This window comes from Nesoenas mayeri, assembly GCF_963082525.1.
Source record: "Nesoenas mayeri genome assembly, chromosome: 1".
Lineage (NCBI taxonomy): Eukaryota > Metazoa > Chordata > Aves > Columbiformes > Columbidae > Nesoenas > Nesoenas mayeri.
In genome coordinates, this window is record NC_137541.1 from 17,592,864 (window position 1) to 17,619,100 (window position 26,237).

General features: G+C 36.1%; 1 protein-coding gene across 3 annotated transcripts in view; it reads left to right on the forward strand.

Moving 5' to 3' along the window:
* Positions 1-26,237, forward strand: part of TBC1D22A (TBC1 domain family member 22A) — a 164,011-nt gene that overhangs the window by 71,974 nt on the left and 65,800 nt on the right. For 2 of the 3 annotated variants that reach the window (XM_080343458.1, XM_080343459.1), the window contains exons 10-11: positions 4,708-4,783; positions 20,053-20,180. In XM_080343458.1, coding sequence (XP_080199584.1) covers positions 4,708-4,783; positions 20,053-20,180 — 204 coding nt within the window. Of the gene's footprint in view, positions 1-4,707; positions 4,784-20,052; positions 20,181-23,533; positions 23,609-26,237 lie in introns of all 3 variants that reach the window. The other variant, XR_013922065.1, reaches the window with a different exon arrangement.

A 26,237-nucleotide genomic window follows, 5' to 3' on the forward strand; every position in this document is an offset into this window, starting at 1 on the left:
TCTCGCAACATCCTGATAGGGAAGCTCAGAAAGTGTGGGCTGGATGAATGCACGGTGAGATGGATCATGAACTGGATGGATGGCAGAGCTCAGAGAGTTGTGATCAATGGTGCAGAGTCTGGTTGGAGGCCTGTAGTTAGTGGGGTTCCTCAGTATCAGGTCCAGTCCTTTTCAACCTGGAGACCATCTAAACCCAACCCCTGCCCAAAGCAGGGCGACCTGGGCCAAGCTACTTAAGGCCGTGCTCAGTCAGGATTTGAACCTGATGAAATTCAACAAGGACAAGTGTAGGGTCCTGCACCTGGAGAGGGATAACACCAGGCACTAGTTCAGGTGAGGGGCGGACCTGCTGGAAAGCAGTGCTGCCGAAAAGGACTTGAAAGTTCTGGTTGACAACAGGTTGACCATGAGTCAACAATATGCTCTTGTCTCCAAGAAGGCCAGTGGTGTCCTGGGGTGCATTAGGAAAAGTGTGGCCAGCAGGTCGAGGGAGGTTCTCTTCACCCTCTACTCTGCCCTGGTGAGACCACATCTGGAGTACTGTGTCCCATTCTGGGCTCCGCAGGTTAAGAAGGACAAGGAATTACTGGAGGGAGTACAGTGGTGGGCAATGAAGATGCTGAGGGGTCTGGAGCATCTTTTTTATGAGGAGAGACTGAGAGAGCTGGGTCTGTTCGGTGTGGAGAAGAGAAGGCTGAGAGGGGATCTCATCAATGTGTATATCTCAAGAGTGGGTGTCTAGAGGATGGGACCAGACTCCTTTCAGTGGTTCCCAATGATAGGATGAGGGGCAGTGGACGCAGACTGAAGCACAGGAGGTTCCATCCCAGTATGAGGAGAAATGTCTTTATTTTGAGGGTGCCAGAGCCCTGGAACAGGCTGCCCAGAGAGGCTGTGGAGTCTCCTCTGGAGACATTCAAATCCCACTTGGACACATTCCTATGTGAGCTGCTCGGGGTGAACCTGCTTTAGCAGGTGGGTTGGAGTAGATGATCTCCAGAGGTCCCTTCCAACCCAAACCGTTCTGTGATTCTGTGATATATGGTTAAAAATACTTGAATCTGCTTTGATATTTTGTTGCTGATAGACAAATAAAAAGTGCTATCAATGTATGGTGTTGAAACTCCAACATTTGTAGGATATAAAGAATGCAAGTAGAACCATCTTTAGTTCACTCAATAACAGAAAATGTTACTTTATGACTTACTTTTCAAGGTAAATACATTTCCAAATTTTATTTTACTGACAGCATTCAGAATGGAGCTAGCAAAATGGATGGGAGTTGATACCCAGTGGCTAAACATGCTTTTAGAAACTGTAATCCCTTTCCCTTTCCCTTTCCCTCCTTTCTTTTTGTCATTATCAGAGGATAGTCCCAGTTAATTGTTCAGTGCATTTTTTTCTTTATTTTCACTTTCTATTCAAGTTTCTTCCACTTAGAATTTCTCTAACCCTTAAAAACTGCAAGGAATTACCTAATGTGTTGGGTTTTTTTTTTTTTCATGTTTAGTGAGGGCTATAATGGAAATATTTTATTTCCAATTGCAATGATTATTTTTTGAGAAGTCTTGCCAGACGTAGTTGTAGTTGCAGTGCAGTGAGGTAGTTTTACTAGCCCCCACAGAATAAGTACAGACTACTAACACAAAGACTGAAGCAAGTTTTGAGCCCTTGTGACATTATAAAGTCTTAACCTTCTGTTCTGTAAGGTGAAACTAATTACGTGTTGGAGTCTGAACTAGATATTATAACCATTCAGCTGTGAAGTAGGTTAGCGTAGTTCACTGAAAGTATGTTGGAAGCTGAGCAGAATGTCAAGGAATTTAGATATTGCAGCCAATGCGTGAATTTTTTATGTTTATCATAGATTCTGTAGTGTATTCAGGCATACTTTACTTACTAGAATACTTACTAGAAAGTGTCAAGAACAGTGGTTAGAAGTACAAGGTGTTTTATGTTAAGTGTTTGCTGTTGAGGCAAGACAGTCCTCTTCTCAATTACTTAAGATTTTTCAGAATTTGTCTTTTGCTGAATTTCAGTGGTCAAAGTTACACAAGGAGTAGATGAGGAAATACAACAAAAATTTGCAGATCTACTTTGGAAGGGGAGCTGGAAGAGCTTGCAAGTAAAGTTGAGTCAGATTTTAAAGCTGCTGTTGCCAAATAAATTGCATGATAGAGGAATCAAAATCTTAACCACTGTACTTCTACATTTCATTGAGAAATAATTTATGAATTGGCATGTTTTTTTCTTTAACAGTGTTACTAGCTTTTTCCTCCACCTATAAGCACAAAAGCAGCAAGAATAGTAGATAACAGAATACTTTTTATGTTTACAAAGTCTTTCTCACAGTTTCACAAACTGCGGAAAGTCAATTACAAGTGTCATAAGAGGGAACACGGACAGCATGGTTTAATGAGAGGACTGGGGGAGCCAACAAAGAAAGATCTTCCCGGTTAGATGAGTCAGCACAAGAGTGACTCCCAGCTGTGTTCATTGCAGATGAAATAATGAACAGCAAAATAAATGGATAGGCAAAAGATCAAATATAATGAAGAGCAAACTTACCTGTTTTCAAATCCAAGATGGCAGTTTTGGGTTGCATTTCCCGGTGTGTACGGAGTAAATGATGGTGTGAGAGAGAAGACAGTGTCAGATTCATAGATAACTGTTGGGGACTGAATGACCACTAATGATCAAAGTAGTGGTGTTTTAGCTCTGTCTTGGCTTTCAGTGTTAAATACGTGAAGATACTTTTACACTGGATCCGTTATAGATTAAATAATTGTGTACCATATTGCTGTACTTTGAGTACAGTACTACTTCTAGAAATACCAGTTAACTTTCTTTATATACTATTTTATTTATTTATTTAAAGATTTGAGAAAAAATTGAATACAGTTTTCATTGTTAGAGTAAGTTCTGTAAAGGAAATGAATATACTATTTCCTATAGAAGCTTTATCCTGGATATGGTTCATGACTAATACAAGAGTGTGTCAGACTGGTATAAAAGGTAGTGTCCCAGTGCATGGAATAGTTCCCCTGTCCCCAGAATAAGTTTATAGTAGATTTGAATTCTATGTAAGACTTTCCATTCTTTTAATTTTGATGCTTTGTTGCACTGCTGAGGATACTCATGTTCTATTTGAGAGACAACGCCAGCAAGATGAAATGGTTGCCTATTTTAGTTGATGATTCCTGTGGAAAACTCCAAAATTCAGAGAATTGTTGTTGCTTCCTAATCAACACTGTTTTGGTTTATGCATTGATTTCTAATGTTGAATACTGTAAAAGTGCTACTGCTAGGTCAGTAGAGAACTTTGCAATAATTTTTGAAATAGTTACTACTGTGGTCAGTTACAAGTGATCAGACCACATAATAGACTTTTTGATACAGTAAATCCGTGTTGTTGGCTTATGTACTATAATAAAAAGAATTATCAGAGCATAATTTTCCCTTGTGAACTTTTAGATTTTACACCTTATGGCAGTTTTATACAACTTGAAGAATAAATTTCATAAAACAAATAAAAATTTTCAGAAATGTAGATATAGTCAAGAAAGTAAAAATAGCCTTTTTACAAAAAGAAATATCTCTCAAGATACATAAAAATGCATTGATATTAATCCCCTTAGTGCCGTGTTAAAATAAAAAATCAAGAAAAACTATAGTCCAACATCAGTGAAAAATTTTAGGATGATTTTTTTGAACAGTTGTTCAGCTCTCCAGTTGATTCTCATAAAGGAATTATCCAAACAATAGCAGTTGATACAAAAAATCTTTTACCCTGATTTTCTGTGTGTGTGGTGGTTACATGAAAACAATTTTACACAGCAACTTTCTTTTAAAATATATATTGGTAATTTTCTTTTCTTGAATCTGTCTATATAGAAAACGGTAACAAAATAGGCTGTGTAGAGGGATTGTCAACTAAATATCAGAAACATTGCTGTGTATTTAAATAATATCTCTATTTAAAATGGTTTATCACTTTGGGGTTACAGTGGAGATACCTTACTCATTATTTCAAACTATAGTCTGTAATATAGAGCTGCAATCCAAAAATAAAAAATGCAGTTAATACATTCAAACAAATACATGCAAATACCGTGGCATTTTATCTATATAATTTGTGTGTTAGATTTTGATTCATGATATTAACTATAACCTTGGGTTCAGAACAGTCGTGACACGGTTGAAATAGACTTTTGATTTCTTATGCTGCTGGAAGGTATCATTATGAACTTCTAAAGATCAGATTCTTGTCCTGTCACTGATTAGGGTCTAAATTGTCATATTTCTTACATCATTTTTGATGAAATTATAAATTTATGAGGAATGAAAAATCATCCTAAAAAAATCTCTAGCGTGGCACATTTTGGCATTTAAGATGACAGCCTTTTAAAGCTACTTGGACTTCTGCAATAAAGATGTAACTTCGGGGTATTAGATTAGCAAGTAGAGAGCAATCGGTGCAGTAGTAGCAATAGGGTATATATACTGAGAGACGGACTCAAAGTAGAACTACACAATGTGATGATATACTACTTAACTGTAGAAGCAGACCTAGACAATATAAAACCAAAATGCAAACACCTTAAGAAAACACAGAAAAATACATGGGTTGAGATAAGTAATTGACGGAAAATAAACTTTTTTTTTATTCCCCCACGAACTTATACTTCTATATGGTCTCTTCTTCAGGATAACTACACATTTGCACAGCCAGGAATTCAGAAGAAAGTGAAAATGTTAGAAGAACTTGTTAGTCGGATTGATGGTAAGTCTTAAAAGTTAACGTGATTTCTAACTAGTGTTTTACTGAAAGCGTTTACTTAAAATGTTTGGAAGAAGTCAAGCCAGCATCGCTGTAGTTACCTACAGTGGTGGGTGACATCGCCTGCCTCAGATGAGGTGTCACACTCAATCAGCTTGTGACACACTGGCCTTTGCTAGATCACTGTCCTGTAGCATTTAAAAGAAAGCCACTAGAGCATGAACCACTTTCATTACTTTTTATTAAGGCAATATAATCAAAATTCAATGGCAATTTCTTTGCAGCAGAGTAATGACCACGTACAAAAGGCAGCCAGTATTCATTTCACATTAAACTCGATGATTGTTGTAATTCGGGCAAGTCACAATGGTTGTTTATGGTTGTCCTTCGGCACTGTGTTTTGTGCCTTTGTGCATCATTTTGCTATCTGGAATGCCTGAATAATTTCTCTGTGGAATCCAATTAATTATGAACTCTGGAAATAACATCTTTAATATTATAGATAAATTACAGTGTGTGCAGGGGTAATTTTAGATTATGCTTTCATGTTTTAGCAGGACACTTTGAAATATTCTCTACCTTCATCCTTAAAATAATTCCCTTCATGAAATGCTGACTGTCAGATTGCTAGAGCAGAGTTTAATTAAATGAAATGCAAGAGATAATGCTTGCCCATTCTAAACATACTCTCCTGATAGTTTGTTAAATTAATGAACTGAGCATTAAAAAAATCTTGCCAAGCAGAACCAGGCATATATTTGTGACACTAGCCTGTCAATGATGAGACAGAAAAATATTTCTCGAGTAGCTTAATATTTGATAATCTTCTTGGAAAGATTAATTCCATCTTTTCATTACACGTACTGTGAGTTTTTCTTGTGCCAGTGCTTACTATAGCAGATTTTTGTTTGGCCTGCATGCGTTTACATCTGGAGTATTAGATAACGCTCTTTGTGCCCTTTTAGAATATTACAGTATTTTTATTGATCAAAAACTAAGGGCAGGAGAAGAATGTTTATGGAAGATTATCGGTGTGAATGTGTGTAAAACTTTTTGTTGTAGATGTATTTTTTTGCTTAAAATGTAAATGAATATGTAAAATAGAAGGGGATACTTCGGTATATATAGTAGTAAAAATATATATTAAAATATTTTAAAGCAGTGTATTGTTACTTTGAAAATAATCTTAACTGCTTGCAGTGTGACTTTTTATGTCGTTTTATGCCTATATCAATATTAGTGGTTCAATAATTTATAGAAGCAATTGATAGTATACTAAATGAAGTGCATAATTGTAATGCCTATAAATAGACTTATTGAAGTTGATCAATTAACATTTGTATAAACAGATTCTTTAACCAAGTTTTAAAAATGAAAAATCCCATATTGATAATCAACCTTATTGTTTTGTTTAATTAAAGTATTAATTGTAATACAATGTATTATTGTTTAGATTCTAAGAAAGAAATGCTGAAGTCTTATTTGTACCTTCAGTTTGTTAGGGATATTGTTAAATAACTTTTCTCAGTGGTTAGGTTTGGGAAGCATTATTTTTAAGGATTTACACTTAAATTGAAAAAAAAAAAAAAACCAGTTGTAGCAAATAAATGTCTTTTCTTAAACTATCCTTTATAAGACATTGTAACTGAAAGTGTGTGTTCCCTATTTTTATCTGATTTAAAATAATTTTGTGAGGTCTTTACAGGACTGTATGTAATAAGATGTTGTTGAAGTAGTCCTGCATCAAAAACTGTATTTGTTTATTTGTTTTTCTGTATGTGGATAAAATTTTTCCTTCAATGTTTTTTGGTCAAAATTGTATAGTATTTGATAAAGGAGGCAACCAATACAATATATATTTTACTTTGAACTCTACTTCGTGGCAGATTGTGTATCAGTGTCTGTGACTGCAGATAACTGCCAAGTTTTTGAAGAAGTTGAGATGGTTACTGCACAACACCTTTCTACACTAGAATTTTTTTCTGGTGGTTTTTAGTAGACATCATGAGTGTTTGCTGGTTAATGTTGATTTTTTGGACTGTCCTAAATACTTCCAAAGTAACATCTTGGATTAATCTTAACTCTGGATTGTTTACATGGCTGAGTAGGAGAAATTGGTTTCCTTGTTTTGAGCGGTGTGGTTGGAGAAAGCAAAGGAAAATCCTGATGTTAAGGAATTGATCATCTTATAGCAGGTGTATTTTACAGTGTGTGGTGTCCATATGACATACCTGTACTGTATGTAGAAAAGGTGATAAAAATAATGGGGATTATAATGCTTCAGAGTGAGAGAAATCTCATTACATGTGTTTCATTGTGGAAAGTATGACATGTTTTAAAAAGCTGTCATTGCTGTTTGAAAAGGAAGCCAGTAGGATTTTGATGTAATTGACGTTGTGGAAAACTAGAACTTTGTATGTTGAATGGGGCTGCTGGAAGGCAGCGTTCCAAACCTCTGCTCTCCTCTCTCTGTCTAAGGGGACAGAACCAACTTAGATCAGCCTGTGCACAGTCTTGCCCTGTTGAGCTTTGAGTAACTGCAGGGATGGGGATTCGGCAGCCTCCTTGGGTATGGCTGTTTAAGGCTTTGACTACTGTCATTGTGAAATTTTTATATAAATAGTTAGAATTTTTCCTTGGACTGATGTCCTCTGCCCTTTTTTTTTTTTTTTTTTAATCTCTCTGTACATATAAAAAGAAACTGACTCCATCTTCTGTAAACCCTTCCATTAGATAGCTGCAGTTGTTAATAGACTTTTCAAGGCTGAACAAATCCATTTGTCAGCCTCCTTTCATGTGTAAAGTGCTCCAGCTGCCTAACTACCTTGGGTGCCCTCCACTGGGCTTGCTCTTCTATGTCCGTGTCCCAGAACCAGACATAATGCTGTAGACATGGTCTCACAAGTTGTGAATACAGAGTAAGAATCACTTCTCCTGGCCTGTTGACTTCTCACTTGCTTATAAAGCCCAGTATAATGTTGACTTGCCTTTCTGCAAAGACACGCTGCTGACTTGGGCACAGCCTGGTGCCCACCAGGAACCTCGAGTCCTCCTTGGCAGAGCTGCTTTCCAGCCAGTTGGTGCCTGGTCAGTGCTGTTGAATGAGGCTGATCCATCCCAGATACAGGACATTGGCTTCTCCTGAACTTCAGGAGGTTGCTGTCAGCCATTACTTCAGCCTGCCAAGATCCTTCCAAATAGTAGCCTGGACTTTCAGGATGTCAATCACTCCTTCCAATCTGGCATCATCCACACACACAGATTCCACTTTATGCCATCATTAACTGTTAATGAACGTCTTGCATAGTACTGGCCCTGGTATTGACCTCTGAGGAATGCCATTAATAATTAGCTGTCAATTGGACTTCATACTGCTGATCACAACCCTTGTAATTCAGTGGTCTAGTTAAAGTTTTGGATTTTTCAACATTCTTAAGGCTGCTCTTTTTGTCTAGAAGACTGTCCTCTCAATTACTTTCTTTTGCCAGAAAAATATATCCAAGTACACATAAGAATAAAATAAAGTTTTAGTTGTTAGATAGGCAATAGTGAATGGGTACTCCTATGATTTCATAAACTTCTGGATGTCTCAGTTAATGGTTCCTGACCTCATTGGCTTTTTGGTGGAATTACAATATAATCCGATTAAACTATGTTATTGTGCCTTACTCTTCTCCATTTCTTTTTGTGTTTGTGTTTTTATCTATATACTGGGTCTGCTATACTGTAGCTAAAGGGAAATGTATAGTTGATATGAATTCAGTAACTTTGTTTATAAAAAGGAAATATCACAATCTATATTTACTGTAAATATCCTAAGTGCTAATTAAGGTTACTGTGGAAGGAAATAATATTCCTGTTGCTACTATGTCACATTATTTTCTTGATGCTGCTTAACTGCATGTTGAAGAGAATCTTAACATCGTAAGTAGCTGCGTGAATAGATGAAGCTTGTACAGCTTGTTTGCTAATAGTAATGGATTACCAGTGTATGAAAAGTGATGCTCGCCCTTTGGAAAGCATTAATGGATGGTGTTAGTGATTCAAGCAACCTTCAGTAACTCAGCCTCATGGATCACAGCTCTTCTCAAAGTAACTGTCCTTGTGTCTACGCTGCAGAACATTGCAGTAGACTTCAAGCAGCGCAGTTACTCTGTTAATTTAATCATAATCTCAGTCTGCTTGAACTCCAGAAAATAATTTTGATGAATCATGAATTTAATAGAATTTTTGAGTTTGTTAATTGAACGTTGTTATAGACCAGATGGAATTTGAAGATAAAGCATTATTCAATCTCATTTATCTCCTTGTCATCATCATCATTCAGATTGTTCTAGGAATTATACAAAAATATTGAAAGGGAGGATCAATAGATATCTCAATAATATAAGGAATTTGTTACAACTAATCACCTTTGCTGTTTCCTGTAATGTCAGTAGAGCTTTTCTGCTCTAAAATTATGAACCATCTCTCATGGTTTGTAAAAGGTCATGTCCATGTGGCATACAGTCTTCCACTTTTGCTTCATTTAGGCTTGAAAGCAAAGCAATATGGTGTAGGAATACCAAAATTAATTCAGGATTTGTGTTTCGAGAATGTACAAATGTCTACCTTGGTTGGTTTCCATGCTTGAGAGAGTCTCAAGTTCTTCAGTTTTTTGTAAGGCATCTGGTAGTTACATTAGAGTTTGAGTTAGCTGTTTGGAGAAGGCTGAGCATTTGTAGCCAAAAGTGGTTTTGGGTTTCCATAAACATTGATAAAAATGTCAAAATGTGTGGCATTTTCCCTAAATCAGCAAGAAGGCAGTTTTAGAAGCCTATTATAAGTTTATTTGTTTAAATGTGAGCTTCTCATTAGCATTACAATAAACTACAAAAGCAGATTGGTAACTGAATATAAATATTCTGCATCTTCTGTGAGGGTTTTTTCTATGTCTTTTATAGAAAAACTCCTCAAGTTTGCATCAGTGTTCTGCACACCCTGATCTGTGCTTATATTTTCTTGTAGTTAAGTAAATTGTGTGTTATTAGTGTTTCAGACTCTCGCACCAGTGATCACCCGTCTTATTGTAGAATTGGCCTTTGGATTTTAGTAACAAGAAGTAGAAAAATAAAAATGCAGAGAATTACTAAAATATATTTTACCCCTTTTCTTTTGAAAATTGAAGTAGTGGAAATATGTGGAAGAACATGGAGTGCTGCATTTTGACACTTCCATGAGAAAGTTTATTTAGAATTCAGCTATATTTTCCAAAGGCACAACAATGTTTCAGTATTTCTGCTGTGTCCACTGTGAATGCATCTTCTGGTCATCTGTTTTGGAGGGTTACTACATATATTCTTACACATCATATTTTTAATTAGGACAAGTTCTGGTTTATTTCCAGTTTAATATGGTAAAAAAAAATCTACATTTTTCAAGAGGAAAGGAAAGTATTTTGAGTGCAAAATTAAAGTTGTTATATTTGAATTATTTAAAAGAATGTTTGCTTTATTAAATACTACATAGTATTGTTTGGAAGATGTTTGTACTTCTGCTTAGGTGCGGTTAAAATGTTCTTTCACCTTTTAAAAAACTGTTATGTTAAGGATTTTGCAAGTCCTATTTCTTTTTATTGCTGCCATATTGTAAATGTGTTTGTTTCATTCACTTCAAATAAAACACAAACTAGATAATGTGTTTTGGTTTAGTATTCTGAACAAATTAATCTTGGCTACACTAATCACACTTTACTTATTTCTGTCTTGGATTACAAATGTAATGTCTGCAGTTCTTTAAATAATGCCACAAGTAAGGACTTACATTAAAGTACTTCCATGTTATGGCCTTAAATTTGTAGTTTGCATGTATTTTAGCTATTTATGCACATAGAAATTTGAAATATTAATTGGTTGTATGTATTTATGTGTTGTGGGTATACATGTGGAAATCAAGTTTTAAAGTTGTTTTTGTTTTATATGTATTTTTGTTTATCCACAGTGAAAGAGCTTATTTAATTGAATCATTTTGTGTACTTGTCATGCTTTGAAATATTTGCTGTGGATGTGTCTAAGAGGTTCGTTGATATAATTCTTAGTATTTATGTATCTTGTGGTTTCTTATTTAATTGGAGATGTTTATAAAACATCCTTCATTAGAATCAGATTAGTGCTGCTGGAATGATTCTTTTTAATGCCTGACTGTTTTATTTCTGGGCTGCTGAATTTTTCAATGTCCCCACTCCACTTGGGATTCCTACAGTTACTCCTCTGAGTGTTGAGTTGGTGTGTGATATTCAGCAGGTTCTTGTCCCAAGAGTTAAAAAAGCCTATTCCCATAAAACTGTGCAATGCTTCAAACACAAATATTTCATGGTTATGCTCAGAACAGAGTTTCATTTGATGAGTTAAACCCAAAAAGTACTTAGAGATAACTGTTAAGTAGCTTTGATACTTCCATAGTTGCTCAAGGACATTCAGTTTCTGTCCTGATTGAACTTTTTAACCTGCAGAGAAAAATTGGTTTGCTTTTATGCTTAGGAAAATCTGAATCTCAAAAAGGCAAAATATCAACCAAGGCTGATATGTTTTCTTATTAAGCAACTAACTGTTGTTTAATAAGAACTCACAGAAAAGGTGATTTGTTCAATATAACATAATAGATAAATATTAAGTAATTTGGTTTTTAATCTGAATCTTGGGTATTCGTACAATGGACTGAAGATGAAACTGTGGTAATAGGTGACATTTGATCAATCTTTGTTACGTATTCAGTCATGCTAATGATTTTTTTTTTAAATATGGTTAAAGAATGCTTAATTGTATGTGCAAAATTATGTTCCTGTTTAATTATATTGTAAAGCATTTTACTGACACCTATAATTTTGAACTAGGATTGCATTGAATTATCTGGAAAAAAGAACTCTAATTGTAATAGTTCAAGGTATTATTTAACCATGCAGAAGCATTTTGAATTGGAAATGGAAATAGAATTTATTTAGATGGTACTGCTGCTGTTGAAAATTAGTGATTAATAAGGACCACCTGTGTTGGTCCATCTTTATATGTCAGCTTAATGCTGAAGTGATTAAAAATCTCGCAAACATTTCATAATTGTTTTAATTTGTGCCATAAAACTATTTTTCATTTTAACCAAGCCATTTTATTAGCTCACCAGTAGTTATTTTTTATCTGGTTTTATGGTTGCAATTACTGTATTGTACTTTAATCCACTCTTAAGTGCTGTTCACTGGACATTATAATTATTTAATATGTCTTTTAAATCATGTTTTTGTGTTTTACCATGGAGGTTGTATTTGTGTTCCATTACAGAGTTCAGAAATTTTAGTGAGAGTTGAGACTGACTGTAAAATCATTTGTAAATTCCTGACCTCTGTAAACACTTTAACTTTTAAATAGCCAAGATTTACTGTTTTTGTGGCAAAGTAAAAACAAAAAAAAGGAAGTTTCATGTGATGGTGAATTTAAAAAAATATTAGGCATAAACCCTGTTATGAATGCACACAGTTATGATTTAGAAAAAGAGGCTGTGGAAGTCCAGTGAATACTATCTGGCAGTACAAGTGTCCCATCGAACGTATTTCTCACCATTTATTGTACTTTGAATATTAAGTTAGAATTCCACCTGGAAACACAGGCCATATTTTTAACTTTTAGCTAGAATGGTAGATCTTCCTTGATTGCTGCTGACTGTTATTCCTAATAGTTTCCTCCATTTTGCACTGAGTACCACAGAGTTGTTACGTGCGTTTGATTCTCTGGGGCAACCAGGTCTTCCCCCCTTCCCTCCCTTCATCAGTATTTTCTTATTTTGCTTTGGGATCAATGTCTTGGACTTTTTAGTATTGGAGTATCAGCTGTATCTTTTGTGTGTAAAGAAGTTATTTCTCAGTTATAGCTACTAGCTGTGCATTTAGTGAGCTAAATTCAAATAGATCATTGTCTCTAAATTGTACGCCATGAAGAGAGTATAATTTGGTAATACTTCTGTGTTTGTGCCAGTCATACTTTTTCATATTTTTAAAATGCTTTTATTATATTTCTCACAATGGATGATGTTAGCCAGGTACAAAAAGCAAACTAATTCTGGAACAAGGTATAATCAGCATGTAAATCTTTTATTCGGATCCTTGCTATTACTTGAAGCAGAATTGTGTGTCATAATGACATCTTGTCTTCAAGTGCACATTTATGATCTTTTGAATGTCTTTTTCAGTCATCAGGAACTTCTGTTATTAATGTATATTAATAGAAATTAATATAAATAATTAATAATACCTCATTGCTAAGGTGTAGTCTTGACAGAGTTACTTTTGTTCAGACTTTCATTAGTTCAGATTGGGAGGTTGTAAACCTTACTCTATGTCTGGCACCATGTGGTGTTGAGATTTTACTCCAAACTCTTACCTTTATCTCTCTTAAACATACTGGATTTGAAGAATGTAGAAATGATCTAGGAAGAGATTTGCTTTTGATAAGTAGGGTATTTTAAAAGAAAGCAGTCATTTACTGATAACAAAGTTCCTTCTTTTAGACAGCAAGTTTCAGTAGGAGAGAGCTATAATTTGAAGGAAATGGCAATGTTTAAAGGATCTAGGTGTAGCAGAAAAGATTTCAACTTTTTTTACTGTCTTGACTGAATTGACAGTACAGATGAACTGGTGGTGGATGTGTTGGTTATGGAGTCCCTAACTGAATGAATGCAGCTGCGTGAACTGCTGCATGTTAATCAACAGTCTGTGAATCTGGACTGGAGCAAAGAGTGCTGCAAGATGATGGAAGACGAGCATGGGTGACCATAGCCATACGAGGGCTGACGCGATCGAAGGGATGCTTGTTCTCTACAGAGATCTGGGAGCTTGCAGGCAATAGTTATGAAACCCAGTTCTGTCAAATGTTTGTGAACCTTTAGCAGTCACAGCTTTTCAGGAGGTTCTGGTCTCATGAGTGCAGGATGCAGGGACAACCCTTGTGGGTAACACTGTTTCTAGTAAGCAGTGTTCCTCTAGGTTATGTAGGGTTTTTTTGTGTTACAGTACTGTCTTTTTTAATAGCTACCCACACTTTTAGGAAATTCAGCTAAGTCGAAATAAATGCCTACTGTAGTACTGCATTACAGAGAAGAAAATCTAGTGGTTGGTTGCTTTGCACAATAAAGGAAACAGTACTAAAATTTTGTAGATGAAACTGGTACTTGGAAGCTGTCAGTCAAATATCAGGTCACAGCGTTATGAAAAAACTGGAAAAGATATGTTACTTTACACTGTTCACTTAGATTGTACATAACATCTCATACTTGTAATGGACTGGGCCATGAAAACTTTTCTGTAGTGAAGAATTTGTAAGATTGCACAAGGAGGGAAACATCGTTGTTGCCTACTCAACATCACACAAATTGTGACAGTGCAGTTTACTGGTTTTAATCGAATGATCCAACAAATTCCAGGCTTGCAAGCACATCCCTTGTGAATGGAGATTAAACCATTGCATGGTAGTGTATTGGAGAAATCTGATCAACCATGAGGTAATGAACTTTGTAACATTTTGACTGTCAGAGGACATTTTAAAAGTTTAAATATGGATTTGCTATAACCTATATTATGAAGCTTCATTATCACCATTGACTGACAAATTGAGAGAGTTAAGTAATAAATAATTTCTTACTACATTTGACGTAATATGGGAAGAAAGGTATCTGGATTCTAAATTCAACTAGTTAAATTATTTTCAAAACTGCTTCCTAAGGAAAAAAAAAATCTGCATCTGAAAACTTGCTGGATTTGTATCTTTTTTACTGATGGAGAGAAAACAGGAGGAGAAACTTGAATCATACTGGTCTATTAATCAGTTTTTTAAAAGGTGTCTGGAAAGATGTTAACCTGAATTTAACAGCAAGATTGCCTTCTTATTATGTGTACCCGTGTTATTATTGTGAAGTTTATAGAAAGTTTATCGATTACAATGTTTGTTTATTGATTTGCAATGTCAGCTGTTTTTGAAAATACCAAGGTGACTAATTAAAAACTGAGATAATTAGACATTGGAAATTCTCACCTCTAGTAGACATGGAAATTGTTTTCTGAAGTGTATCAGTGATTCACCCCGTTTGCTTTCTTCAGCTTGTCTTCTGTTATGTTAGTCTCTGAATTAGTCTGGAATGCTTGCCTTTGTAGGCATGGTTGAGAAAGAATAAAATCCTGCTGTAGTGCCACTGGAAAATAGGAGCGCAAGCTTATTTCTTTAGCACATTTTTGTACATTAAGCAGCAATGTACAAACGTCACTCCACATGTAAATGGCAGTGCCAATAGGCCTCTGTGGCAAAGGTTGGCTCCATTATTTTACTGTTCATTTTGGATGGGTACCAGATGAGTGAGTTACTCTTGTAGCTATTGTACTCATTTCAAGAAGAATTGTGCAGCTCTTCTTGAGAATACACACTTTTCTTCCTTTTGTTGAACTACAAGGCCTGTTTATTAGAGATTTGTTAAAAATTATCTGAAATGCAGTTAAGCTACAATTAGTGCTTTTTATATTTACAATGGAATATGTATAAAGTTTTGATAAAATGAAGTTAAAAATGACATGCCCAGGGTATGAAACACAAGTAAAAACCGAACTTTAGACAGTTTTGACACTTTTGAAAATCATTTAAAGTCCAACGTCAGAAAAAATTGCTAGGCTTGGTGGGAATCTTTAAGTCAACACCGAAAGGCTAATATTCTGAAGTAAAAAGTTATGCAGATGGATACCATGGAACCACGCTCTGCCACTGTAATTTGGCAATTCACACATAATTTTACTATTATTTTGCTGTTCCTCTTAACTTGTATGTACACTTTCCTAAACACTCATTTTGTCAGTATCCCCAGACAGGACAGCAGTGCAGTTGTGCTTTAGGACAAGTTACTTCTGTCCTCAGCCGTGGCTTTAGTTTGTGATACTATAGTCACATACAACTTGAATTGTGAAATCAATAACACAGCATGAGGAGCTGACGTTAAACATTGCCAGTAAATATTTTATATGTTTAGGTCATTCTGCCCTAAGAAGCATCTGTTTACAGTGGCTAAATGCAGTCATTCACACTAATATATCCAAGAAGTGTATTTATTAAAAATATAAATAGTTATTAATACTTTTTATATACAGAGTACATATTATTGGCAGTATGCTACTTTGGAATGCATCTATATAATGTATTTTCTAATCAGAAGACTTGCTTCCCCCAAACTTTATATATAGATCTATTGAAAGTAGTGGGAAACTTATTAAATGTAGTTCATCTTTCGTTTGAATTTTGATAATAGAACCTTTTTAAAAACTGTAAAATAATTTTACTATCAGAAACTTCAGTAGAACTATTTTTTTAGAAAATACTTTCTGAAAGCTGACAGTAATTATATATCTTGCTTGTTCATTGCACACATGTACTTATTTTCACTGAAATGGAAAATTTAAATTTAGATTATGACTGTCCAAATTACCTTTATCAGCAAAATAGCCTCTACTCACGATTACTTACAAAGTAGGAAGAATTAGCTTTTTTTAGTCGATGCATCTTCCATTCTAGTCTTGCATCAATTGTATATAATGCACAGAGGTTAGTCTATTTTTCACCTGGTTTAGACTGGAAAGCAAGTTTCAAAAAATTCATTATGCCTATTAACAACTGTAGTTGAAATTTCACAACTAGCACAATTTATTGTTCTTCATTACATAGTTTCAATTGCTGCAAGCAACCGAATGAAATTTGTTTCTGCAGTGTGAAGAACAAAAACGTTTGTGAGTTACTAACTTCAGTTAGATATAAAACTGACTTTTTTCCATCCTGCTTGATGTAGTGGGTTATCTAATTATCATAGTCTGCAATATAGGTATCTAAATGTGATATTTAAAAAATAAATTTAACGTAGTATCTCACTGCAGTATATTTAACTTACAGCTAAATTTTTTGAGAGCAAAGGCAGATACATGGTAATAATTCTGTACTTGTCTTGAAAAACTTACCCAACAATGGAACGCCAGGTGAAGACCCAGCTGAAGGGCAGGGCTCAGAGCGTTGCAGCAAATGAGGCTACATCTGGCTGCACTGGTCACATCTGGCTGGTGACTGGTCACCGGTAGTGTTCCTCAGGGTACAGTTCTACAGCTGGTTCTGTTCAATACTTTTATCAATGTTTTGAGTGCAGGAGGTAAATGCAGCATTAGCAGGTTTGCTGATGATACCAAAGTGGGAGGTGCTGTTGACTCTCTTAGGGGATGAGAGGCCTTGCAAAGGGATCTGCATAGATTGGAGCATGGGCAATCATCAGTGATTTATTGAACATTTGAAAATGTAACAAGTCCAAGTGCTGGATTCTGCATCTGTAACTCCAGGTGCAAGTATAATTTGGGAGAGGAGTGGCTGGAGAGCAGCCCTGCGGAAAAGGGTCTGGGGGGGGTACTGGTTGGCAGCAGCTCAGTAGGAGTCAGCGGTGTGTGCCCTGGCAGCCAAGAGGGCAAACTGCACCCTGACGTGCATCAAACACAGCACAACCAGCTGCTCAAAAGAGGTGTTCTTCTCACTGTATTTGGCATTGGTGCAGCCTCACCTTGAACACTGTGTGCAGTGTTGGGCCCCACAATTTAAGAAGGGTATGAAGGTCCCTAAAGGTATCCAGAGGAGGGCAACAAATCTAGTGAAAGGACTGGAAGAAGTGTCCTATGAGGAGTGGCAAAGTTTGCCTAGTTTGCAGAAAAGGAGGCTGAGGGGTGACCCCATTGCTCTCTACAGCATCCTGAGTAAGGAAAGTGGGGAGGGAGGTGCTGAGCTCCTCTCTCTAGTATCCAGTGATAGGACATATGGAAATGATTCCAATTTGCTCCATGAGAGGTTTAGACTGGACATTTAGGAAGCATTTGTTTACCAAGAGGGTGATCAAACACCAGAACAGGCTTCCTAGAGAGGTGGTCAGTGCCTCAAGCCTGTCAGTGTCTAGGAGGTATTTAGACAATGCTTTAATTTTTGGACAGTCCTGAATTGGTCAGGCAGTTGGACTAGATGATCATTGTAGGTCGCTTCCAACTGAAATTTCTATGCTATTCCATTCCATTCCAGCTGTTTAGAATTTAGAGGCCTGCAAGGCCTCTGTGTAGAAAATGAAAATACAAAGGCTTCTGAAGCTTGCACTATGTTAAAAATGTGGACTTCTACATATAAGCTGCCCTCTTCCTTTTTTAAGCCTATTTCTCTAAGGTTGCAGAACATAGGTGATTACCATATTTGTCTTCTCCTTCCAAAAACTTTTCAAGGTGAGCACTTGCTTAATCAACGTTTTAGAGAGGGAGAAAGGTCTTCACTGTGCAGAATTCCGTCACTTTTATAAAGCACATTTCTCAATTATTTGCCCTGAGGAAGGGCTGCAGAGTAAGCCCAACAGATAGCTGCTGTGTTTGGAGTGCTGACTGGACACTTGTACAGGTTGCTCACTTTATGCAGATCTCAGCCCAAGCCTGGAGATTGACCGTCATCTCTCCCCCAGCTGAGGCAGCTGATGAGCCTTGCTGAAAGCCTGGGAGAGAAGGTGGTGAAGGTGATGGGAGGATATTGGGTTTGTAGAGTTTTAGTCCCAGGCTCTTGGGACTGGAAGGCTGAAACTATTATGGGCAGTAGAAGATCCATTATAAAGTTCTCATGTGTTGTTAGAAATATCGACAATATGTAGGCATGGCATACATTAGTAATGCTGTCATACTTCTCCGTTACACTTAATGACAGAGAAGGAGAGGGATTATCCAGGACATGATGAGGTGACTTAAAAGAGCACAAGATCATTACCTCTCCGCCCTCATTCTCTACCTTTTTACATCCCACAGTAGCAGTTCGATAGATTGTATAGCAGAAGTGTCTAATTACCTGGTTAGTCCTATACATAGAAATGAAATCAATAATTTAAAAACTCACACATCTTTATGTATAGCTACAACTTTTTAAAGTTCCCAGGAAAAGTAACAGATAGTTTTAAGATGTGCATAAACAGTTTTGTATATTTTTCTATATTTATATTACAGAAGTATATGACTTTAGGAACATGGATTCCAGGTCTGCTGAAAAGTGCTTTATCCACAGATATACAGAGGCTGAGAAGTGCTGTGCAGAAATACCAGTGCTTTATGCATTTCCATGGGTATTTCTTTTTAGACACCATTGGAGATAACCTTTGGACCTTTGATGTAATGTGTTGTGACTTGTCTAATTTTTAAAAAAGCTCACTATTGATAGTTTGGAAGATCACCATATACTCGTTGTCTTTGCTAATAATAAACCTCTGTGAATGTGGATGAAGGATGAAGTGGATAGCAAAATTTCTCAGAAATGAATTTGTATAAAGAAAGACAATGAGAGTGTCTTATTTAGGTTTTAACGAAGACTTATTGTCATACATAATATCCAAAATAAGACATTAGCATTTCTGCAGTAGCTGTCATTTACACCATACCATTGTCATACTTGAGCCTGTGAGCTAAAACCTGTTAACTGAATGTCTCTGATCCTTTTTGGAGGAAATTCTGCTATAGTATACAAAAGCAATGTAGTAGGTTAGTTCTATTGGCTCTAGCAATAACCCATGCAAGTGATGATCACAGCTTTCAAATAGGAAATGTGCTACAGTAAGCATAGTGCAAGCGAGTACTGATGTAGAAACCATTGATTTTTACTGTTTTTTTCTTTGTTATACTATGAAATTATTTAAGTTGCAAATTATTGAAATTTGTTCTCATTTTTTACCAGACTTTAATCTCACTTTTTTGTCGCAAGTGAATGCAACCTTTATATGTATTTTCCTCATATTTTTAATGTTGTCTTCTGTTTATTACCAACACTTTATTTTTTGAAGCCATTATGTTATTTGCAAACCTTGCTTCTTGTAGTATTGCCCCAAATAATGTATAGACTGAGAAATGAGTGAGGATATATGTACCTAATCATTTCACTTTATAACTTCGTATATTTTTTGTGGCATATTATAAAGCTCTGACCTTAATATTTTCTTAAGATAGAATAACTGAGACCAGTTGTTTAAGCCATCTAGAGGCAGAAAAATAAATCCTGTGTAATGTTTAGGTAGTCATTTCTATTTTGGGGATTTTCATTCAGTTGTAAGAGTTTGCCTGTACCACCACATTTTATTGGCTTGGGATCGAAGAAGGATTTTATTTTTTCAGACAGTGCATTTGATTTTTAAGGACTTCAGAAAAGTTGCAGTAAAATGTCTGTTTGTTCTGTCTGCAGAACAAGTTCATAGGCACTTGGATCAGCATGAGGTGAAATACCTGCAATTTGCTTTCCGTTGGATGAATAACTTGCTGATGAGAGAAGTCCCGTTACATTGTACCATCAGGTTATGGGACACATACCAAGTAAGTACTGTTTTTTAATCTCCATAACTCTGATGTGTTTTGGACATGTCAGTTTGTTTGCCTGCATGTGGCTGTTCTTGAACCTGTTGTTTTAGCATCATCTGAGAATCATTGTGATACGGGAAAAAGCCATCAGTCATCATTAACACTTAGAAATACTTCAGTCTTCTTGCCCTTCCAAACCAAGCACTTGATATCATGATAATTTCTAGTACTAAAATGAACAGTCACTCAAAGCATGGGTTAATGCCAATGCTCCCTTCTGTCTCTTCAGAGAAGAAAAACATTGAATTGTGCTTAATCAATACCCTCCATCGATTCTGAGTTCCAGGCTTCTTACTGCCCGTCTGCTTAACTGCTTAGTCCAATATCAGCTTCTAGTCTTCTGTTCTCAGCATTCATCCTTCTGCCATGCCTTCTGTCTTATTGTTTGTCCAGACAACACTCCTTATGTTACTGACCTCTAGTTGAGGTAATAATTTTTCCTCAGTAATTCCTTGCCAGACTGTCAAGTGAAGGAATTGGTATCAGAGAAAAACTGTTTACCCAGTCTTAGTTCTGTTACTTGACATTCCAGTAGCTTCTTGTTGCAATTTTTAACTATGTATTTAAACAATATACCCAATAACTATCTTTGCTGTTGAAGTTAACAAAAAATAAAATAAAAAACTAAATTCCATAACAATTTTGAACTAAATTACTTTTGTAAATATGATAATAACTCTTAATTTATATATCATAAAGAGACATAACATCTTTGAACGTTAGTCTCTTTACATCTGCTTATGTAGGAATGTTTAGTTAGTTTCATACATTTTAATGCCAGAATGTCCACTTGGACCATCTGTCCCGACCTCTACTAGAGGGTTAATAATTGCTGGTTATATGTTTAATTAATTCAGTAAGTTTTTTCAATGAAGTTTATTTTGTAGTATGGTATCCAAATCTAATAAGAAAATGTTAAGAAATGAGGAATCTATCACTTCCACTATTAATCTGCCCTAAGAGGGGTATCCTTGCAAGTTTTATTTGGTTGTTAATCTTCAACAAATTTCTGATTTGAATTAGCTGTTGTTTCCATGTGGGGTCCTTTTACCTCCTTTGTCTCATTATAACATCTGTTATTCATTTTAATATCTGTTGCTGCCTGGTATTTTCTTCCAGTGGAAAATATTTATTCTTTATAAGACCTTTCTGATAAACTGAAAGACTGAGCTATTTACTTGTTTCGCTGTAATGAATTTCTCTCAATTTGAATAACTTTTGTTGCTATTGCTGCAGCATTTCTAACTCCTCAAGGTTTGTTTTTTTTTCTTCACCATGCAAACTCTAGCACTGTGTTTGGTGATTGATGATTAGTCTCATCAATGTGCTAAAATTATGTGAAAGCTCTTCCTTAATGCAGTTAACCACCCATATGTGTCCAAGGAATAGATATTTTGGGCTCATCTGTGAGCTTTGATCCTACAATAATGTTGAGAAATTTCTTTTGAAGCCCAGATGTGTGGTTACATTCTCAAATTACCTGTTGCTGTGCTGGAAGGACATCATTTCTTATCGTTAGTCCATAGGCACCTGTCAGGTTACACTTCAGTGGGATCTTTATCCATAAGTGGTTCTGATTATCGAATTCCAATTCTGAGCAAATTCTGCTGTATTACAGTATTTCTTTATATTATTTAAAAGCTTAATACTTATCTATTTACATGGGATTTCCAAGTGTATGTTTTAAGTGAAGGATTCTTATACCTAAATGGGATTCTTATACGTAAGTGGGATTATTTTTGTGTATTAAACATGCTGAAGGAGTAATTCTGTGTTTTGACTCAGCAAGTGCAGCAGATCTGTACTGTTTTCTAGGTAGTGTTGTTTAGCAGACTGTTTCACATGCGCTTCTTGGTGAATAGTGTGTTTAAAACCAGTAGGGATATCTTAATGTAGACAGTCACCTATATTGCCAGCCCTTTTTTGAAACAACCTCAAGGAATTCCACGAGTTGCTTATCAGATTTCACTTGTACTTACAGCCAGTTTAATATCAATCTATAATATGGATCTTAGCAGCCTGATAGTATGGATAGTAAGTGCAGTGAACCTACAAGAGCCGGTAAAGTTTGTGCGAAGTTTTTGCTGAAGTGTTAAGCAATGTTACAGATTCCTACATGAATAAATTGTCACTAAGCCATTCTATGGCATATAATTTCTAGTTCAATCATTTACAACCGTATCAGCAGTGCTGCTTTCCAAATGCAAAGCAACTCAGAGCTTGAATTTGTTCAGTTAATTTTATCTTTCGATTCATGTTTTTAACTGAAGTCTGCTATAGGCCAAAATGTCATTTAGAGATGCATTGGTGAAGAAGTTTTTTGGAAGGGCTAGCTATGCATGCCCCTGCAATGTTGGATTTGAAAGCGAGATTTCAAATTAGTAGAGGTAGGAATACAATAGAAAATTTTACTTTTGAAAGAAATTTAACTTTAGATGGAAGGACCAGTTCTACTAATAATAGAAAGTACCTGGGGAGATGTTTAACTGCTTTTCCTCACTGTAGCCGAAGGCCAATGATGCTGTTGTTTGGTTTGGTTATGCTACCTCATGTGTCCTAATGCAGGAAATTGAGAAAACTTGAATTACTGTAAACAGAAATGCCTTTAACTGCAGTACAAGTTCAGAGAGAAGGTGAACTAACCCTGTTGCAATGTAAGATGAGCAGGGACTGCAGCCCCCTCTGCACTGCTGACATGAGGGTTTTGCTCAGACTTTACCTACCTTGCGTTCCTGGGAAGAGATGGGGCATTTTCCAAGCCGCTGGGTACAGGCAGCTCTAGTCCCAGGACACAGCAGGGCTCAGCAATGGCTGAGGCGGAGGGTAAGTTTCGGCAGGTGGGACTGTTGAATTTCCTCATGTCTGCACCGGCAGTGCCTTCTGTATCCCCTTTTTCCTGCAGAAATCCAAGGTGATGGTGGATGGCTTCCCCCCACTCCCAAGGATTAGAGATAAGTGGTCTCTCTTGAGCAAGAGGATCCTACTGATGATGTCTTCACAGAAAAAAGCATTTTATCTCCTTTCTCCTTCCCTCTCCCTATCAAAGCTGAAATAATGGCTTGTCTCACTGAGCTGCGTGTTTTCCTCTGTTTGCAGTGGAAAGATAAATATTGTGCTGCTGCTATCTTAAATTCCAGATTGGTCATTCTTAGAGCAGGCCCCATTTTCTCATGAATTGCAGCAGGGGTTTTTCAGGTGAATGACAGCACACTTAAATAGTCCACTGTTATATATTTCCTAGCATGATAGATAACTGTTGTTGTCAGGAGCTGTTAGAACCGCATTCTGTCTCTCAAAATTTGTTGCAGTTCTTCCGTTGACTTCAGTGAGAATAGGATTGGACACCTCTCTCCACCTCCGTCTTGGTCTGTGTGGTAGCAGAGGTACTCTGCCTGGTGTCATATTTTCTATCTGGTTTAATTTAGGATTCATCAGTTGTTTTGTTAGGCTCTGTGAAGTAAATATGTGAATCTAAAATACCTGTACTTGAGCTGGTTAGAGTTGAGGGGAAGAGAAATTTGGCAAGGTTCCCAAACACTCACTTCGGCAGATACTCTGGTATTTTGTAAGTGAAATCCACTAAAATATATATCACTGTCTTCTGTAGCAGAACTTTGAAAAGTAGAAAAATGGAAGACATTATGCTTCTTGCTTGTGAAGGATATGTTATGAAAGCTTCTTATTCATAAATATTTAGTTTGGTTTATTCTTTAAACTGAATTGCATTTTAATGAGAGTGGGTTGTCCCTCTTTTTCACATTGTTTGGGCTTTGCTATTTTTTTTCCTAAGATAAATGCTGTAAATACCCCAAACTCTTTCAAAATAGAAATAGCTTGTTAAGTTATGCCCCAAACACTCGAATTTTAAAACTGTAAAACTGATTGATATGAATGTTCATAGACTTTTTCCAGTATGAAAGATTCCACAAACCAAAATAGTCGAACATAAGACCTCGGTTTTATCTTTTTATTATCTCTTGCATTTTTATCTTACATTTTGTGATCTTTTTTTAGCATAAAGGATTGTTAAAATGAGATAGCATGATGGCTGAATTATACAGTATATACAAGTGTTTAATATTTTTCTATTGACTTGTGAAATTCAAGTTAGTTTTATATTTATTCCTTGCCAGGTAGGCGTTTTGACACTAATTTAAAGATTCCATTGTGTGCTTGAAATTGACTTTTGTTGGCTTTGAACTCTCACTTAAAAGATTCAACATATTGTGTTAGAAATGATGAGGGTATCTCCATGCTCCGTGTCTGTACTGTTCTACTGTAGATAAATATTTTAAGTGTTTACCATCAAAAACCTCAGAAAGTATCCTTGCTTCAGTTTAAGACATTTTATTGAAGCTTGCATCAAGTTTTTCTTTTGGTTTATTTTGTTTCTTAAAATGTGTGTTGCCCTTGACGCACTTTTAAGATCTCTGTTAATGCAGCTGCATATTTCTCTGTTGTGAGGGCAGAAGCAGTGCCAGTGCAGGGGTGGTAGCCAGTCTGTACTCTTCATCCGTGACTAGAAATGACAATACAGGTCTTGAACATCAGTTGTTGTACACCAATACTTAAACAGAGTTTAGTTTCAACTATCTGTATTTTTTAACTGCTTAAATATTGAGTTCAAAATGACACTTGATTTCTGCGCAGTTTGGAGCTGGAAGGGAATTTCTAACAATGCCATCAAATAATTCTAATACAAGATAACATGGTGTTATATTGACTGTTGTTTTAAACAGGATGAGAATTTTCATTGGCATGTAAGTACTTCATTTTATTTACTTTTCATGTAGAATGGAATACATGCATTTTTCATTACAGTGCTTTCCTGCTGATGATCTTACATAAATTACCTTTTTGTGCTGTCTTTTGTGCAGTGATTTCTATGTGTAAGTAACTCTATAGAGGTACATAATTTGCAGAAGAGATACTGGTGTAAATTCCATAGCTAAAATCTTGTTTAGGGAAAAAAAAACCAAAAAACAAAACAAACAAAAAAAAGCCCATGGTAGCAGCTATGTACATTATTTTGATTTTAAATATGTGGTGGCAAGTGCCATGTGGGTGTTAACAGTTCAAGTGTACAGCTTAATATTTTCTCCTGCCAGGAAACCTTTTTGTTTAGTTACCACTTAACTGGCTGCTGTTTTGTCAGCTCACCAGTTGGCTGATGTAGTTGAAGTGAGTCACACACTCAGACTCATTGGATACACCGCAGACCAGGCGGGTGAGACAGGTACTGTTTACAGTGCCCTGGCATCCTACTTTACAGCTTTACCCTTTTCTTTTGTGAGGAAAACTTTAGCGTTACCAAGGTATCTTGAGGCTAACCATGGAAAATAAATGCAAATTCAAACATATAATCCTACCATGTAAAATTCAAAACAGTTACAAAATTATACAAAAAGCATACGAAAAACCAAATAACAACACTGATAGAATTTGACAGTACTGATGAGTTGATTTACTGTCTCACTGCTGAAATAGATTTTTCTCCTAGTTCCTGTTACCCCCTGCTCCTTGGCAGTATCTGTTAGTTTTCTTCAGATTAGCCCAGTGGGGAGGCTGATGAGCACCACAGCCGGTGCGAGGGAGAGAGGATGAGAGTGCAGAGCTGTGATTTGAACCTAGTTTTAAATCAGAACAATTGCATGCCCTTTTCCAGCTTATTTGCCATCTTTTCCTAAGAAGATTTTCTTTCTCAGTAGAAAGTACATTTCTCAGGTTGCGTCTGTTAGACAAACCTCAACAGAGCACCCATTGTTGGTGGAAACTCCTGGCTTATGCTTCTCTTCCTAAAGTCCTGCAGGTGGGTCCAGAAATATGGTTTTTGTCCTCCTTGAAACAGAATCTTTCTTCTTCATCCGAGAGACTGATGCTTCCTTTGCTCAAAATAAACATTATTTCATTTTTCTGGAAAATGCATGTCTTCATTAGACAAAGTATTATCACATATACTTGACCAGCCATTTATATCCTTTCTTCAAGGAATGGTGAAGCTTATTTTCCTTC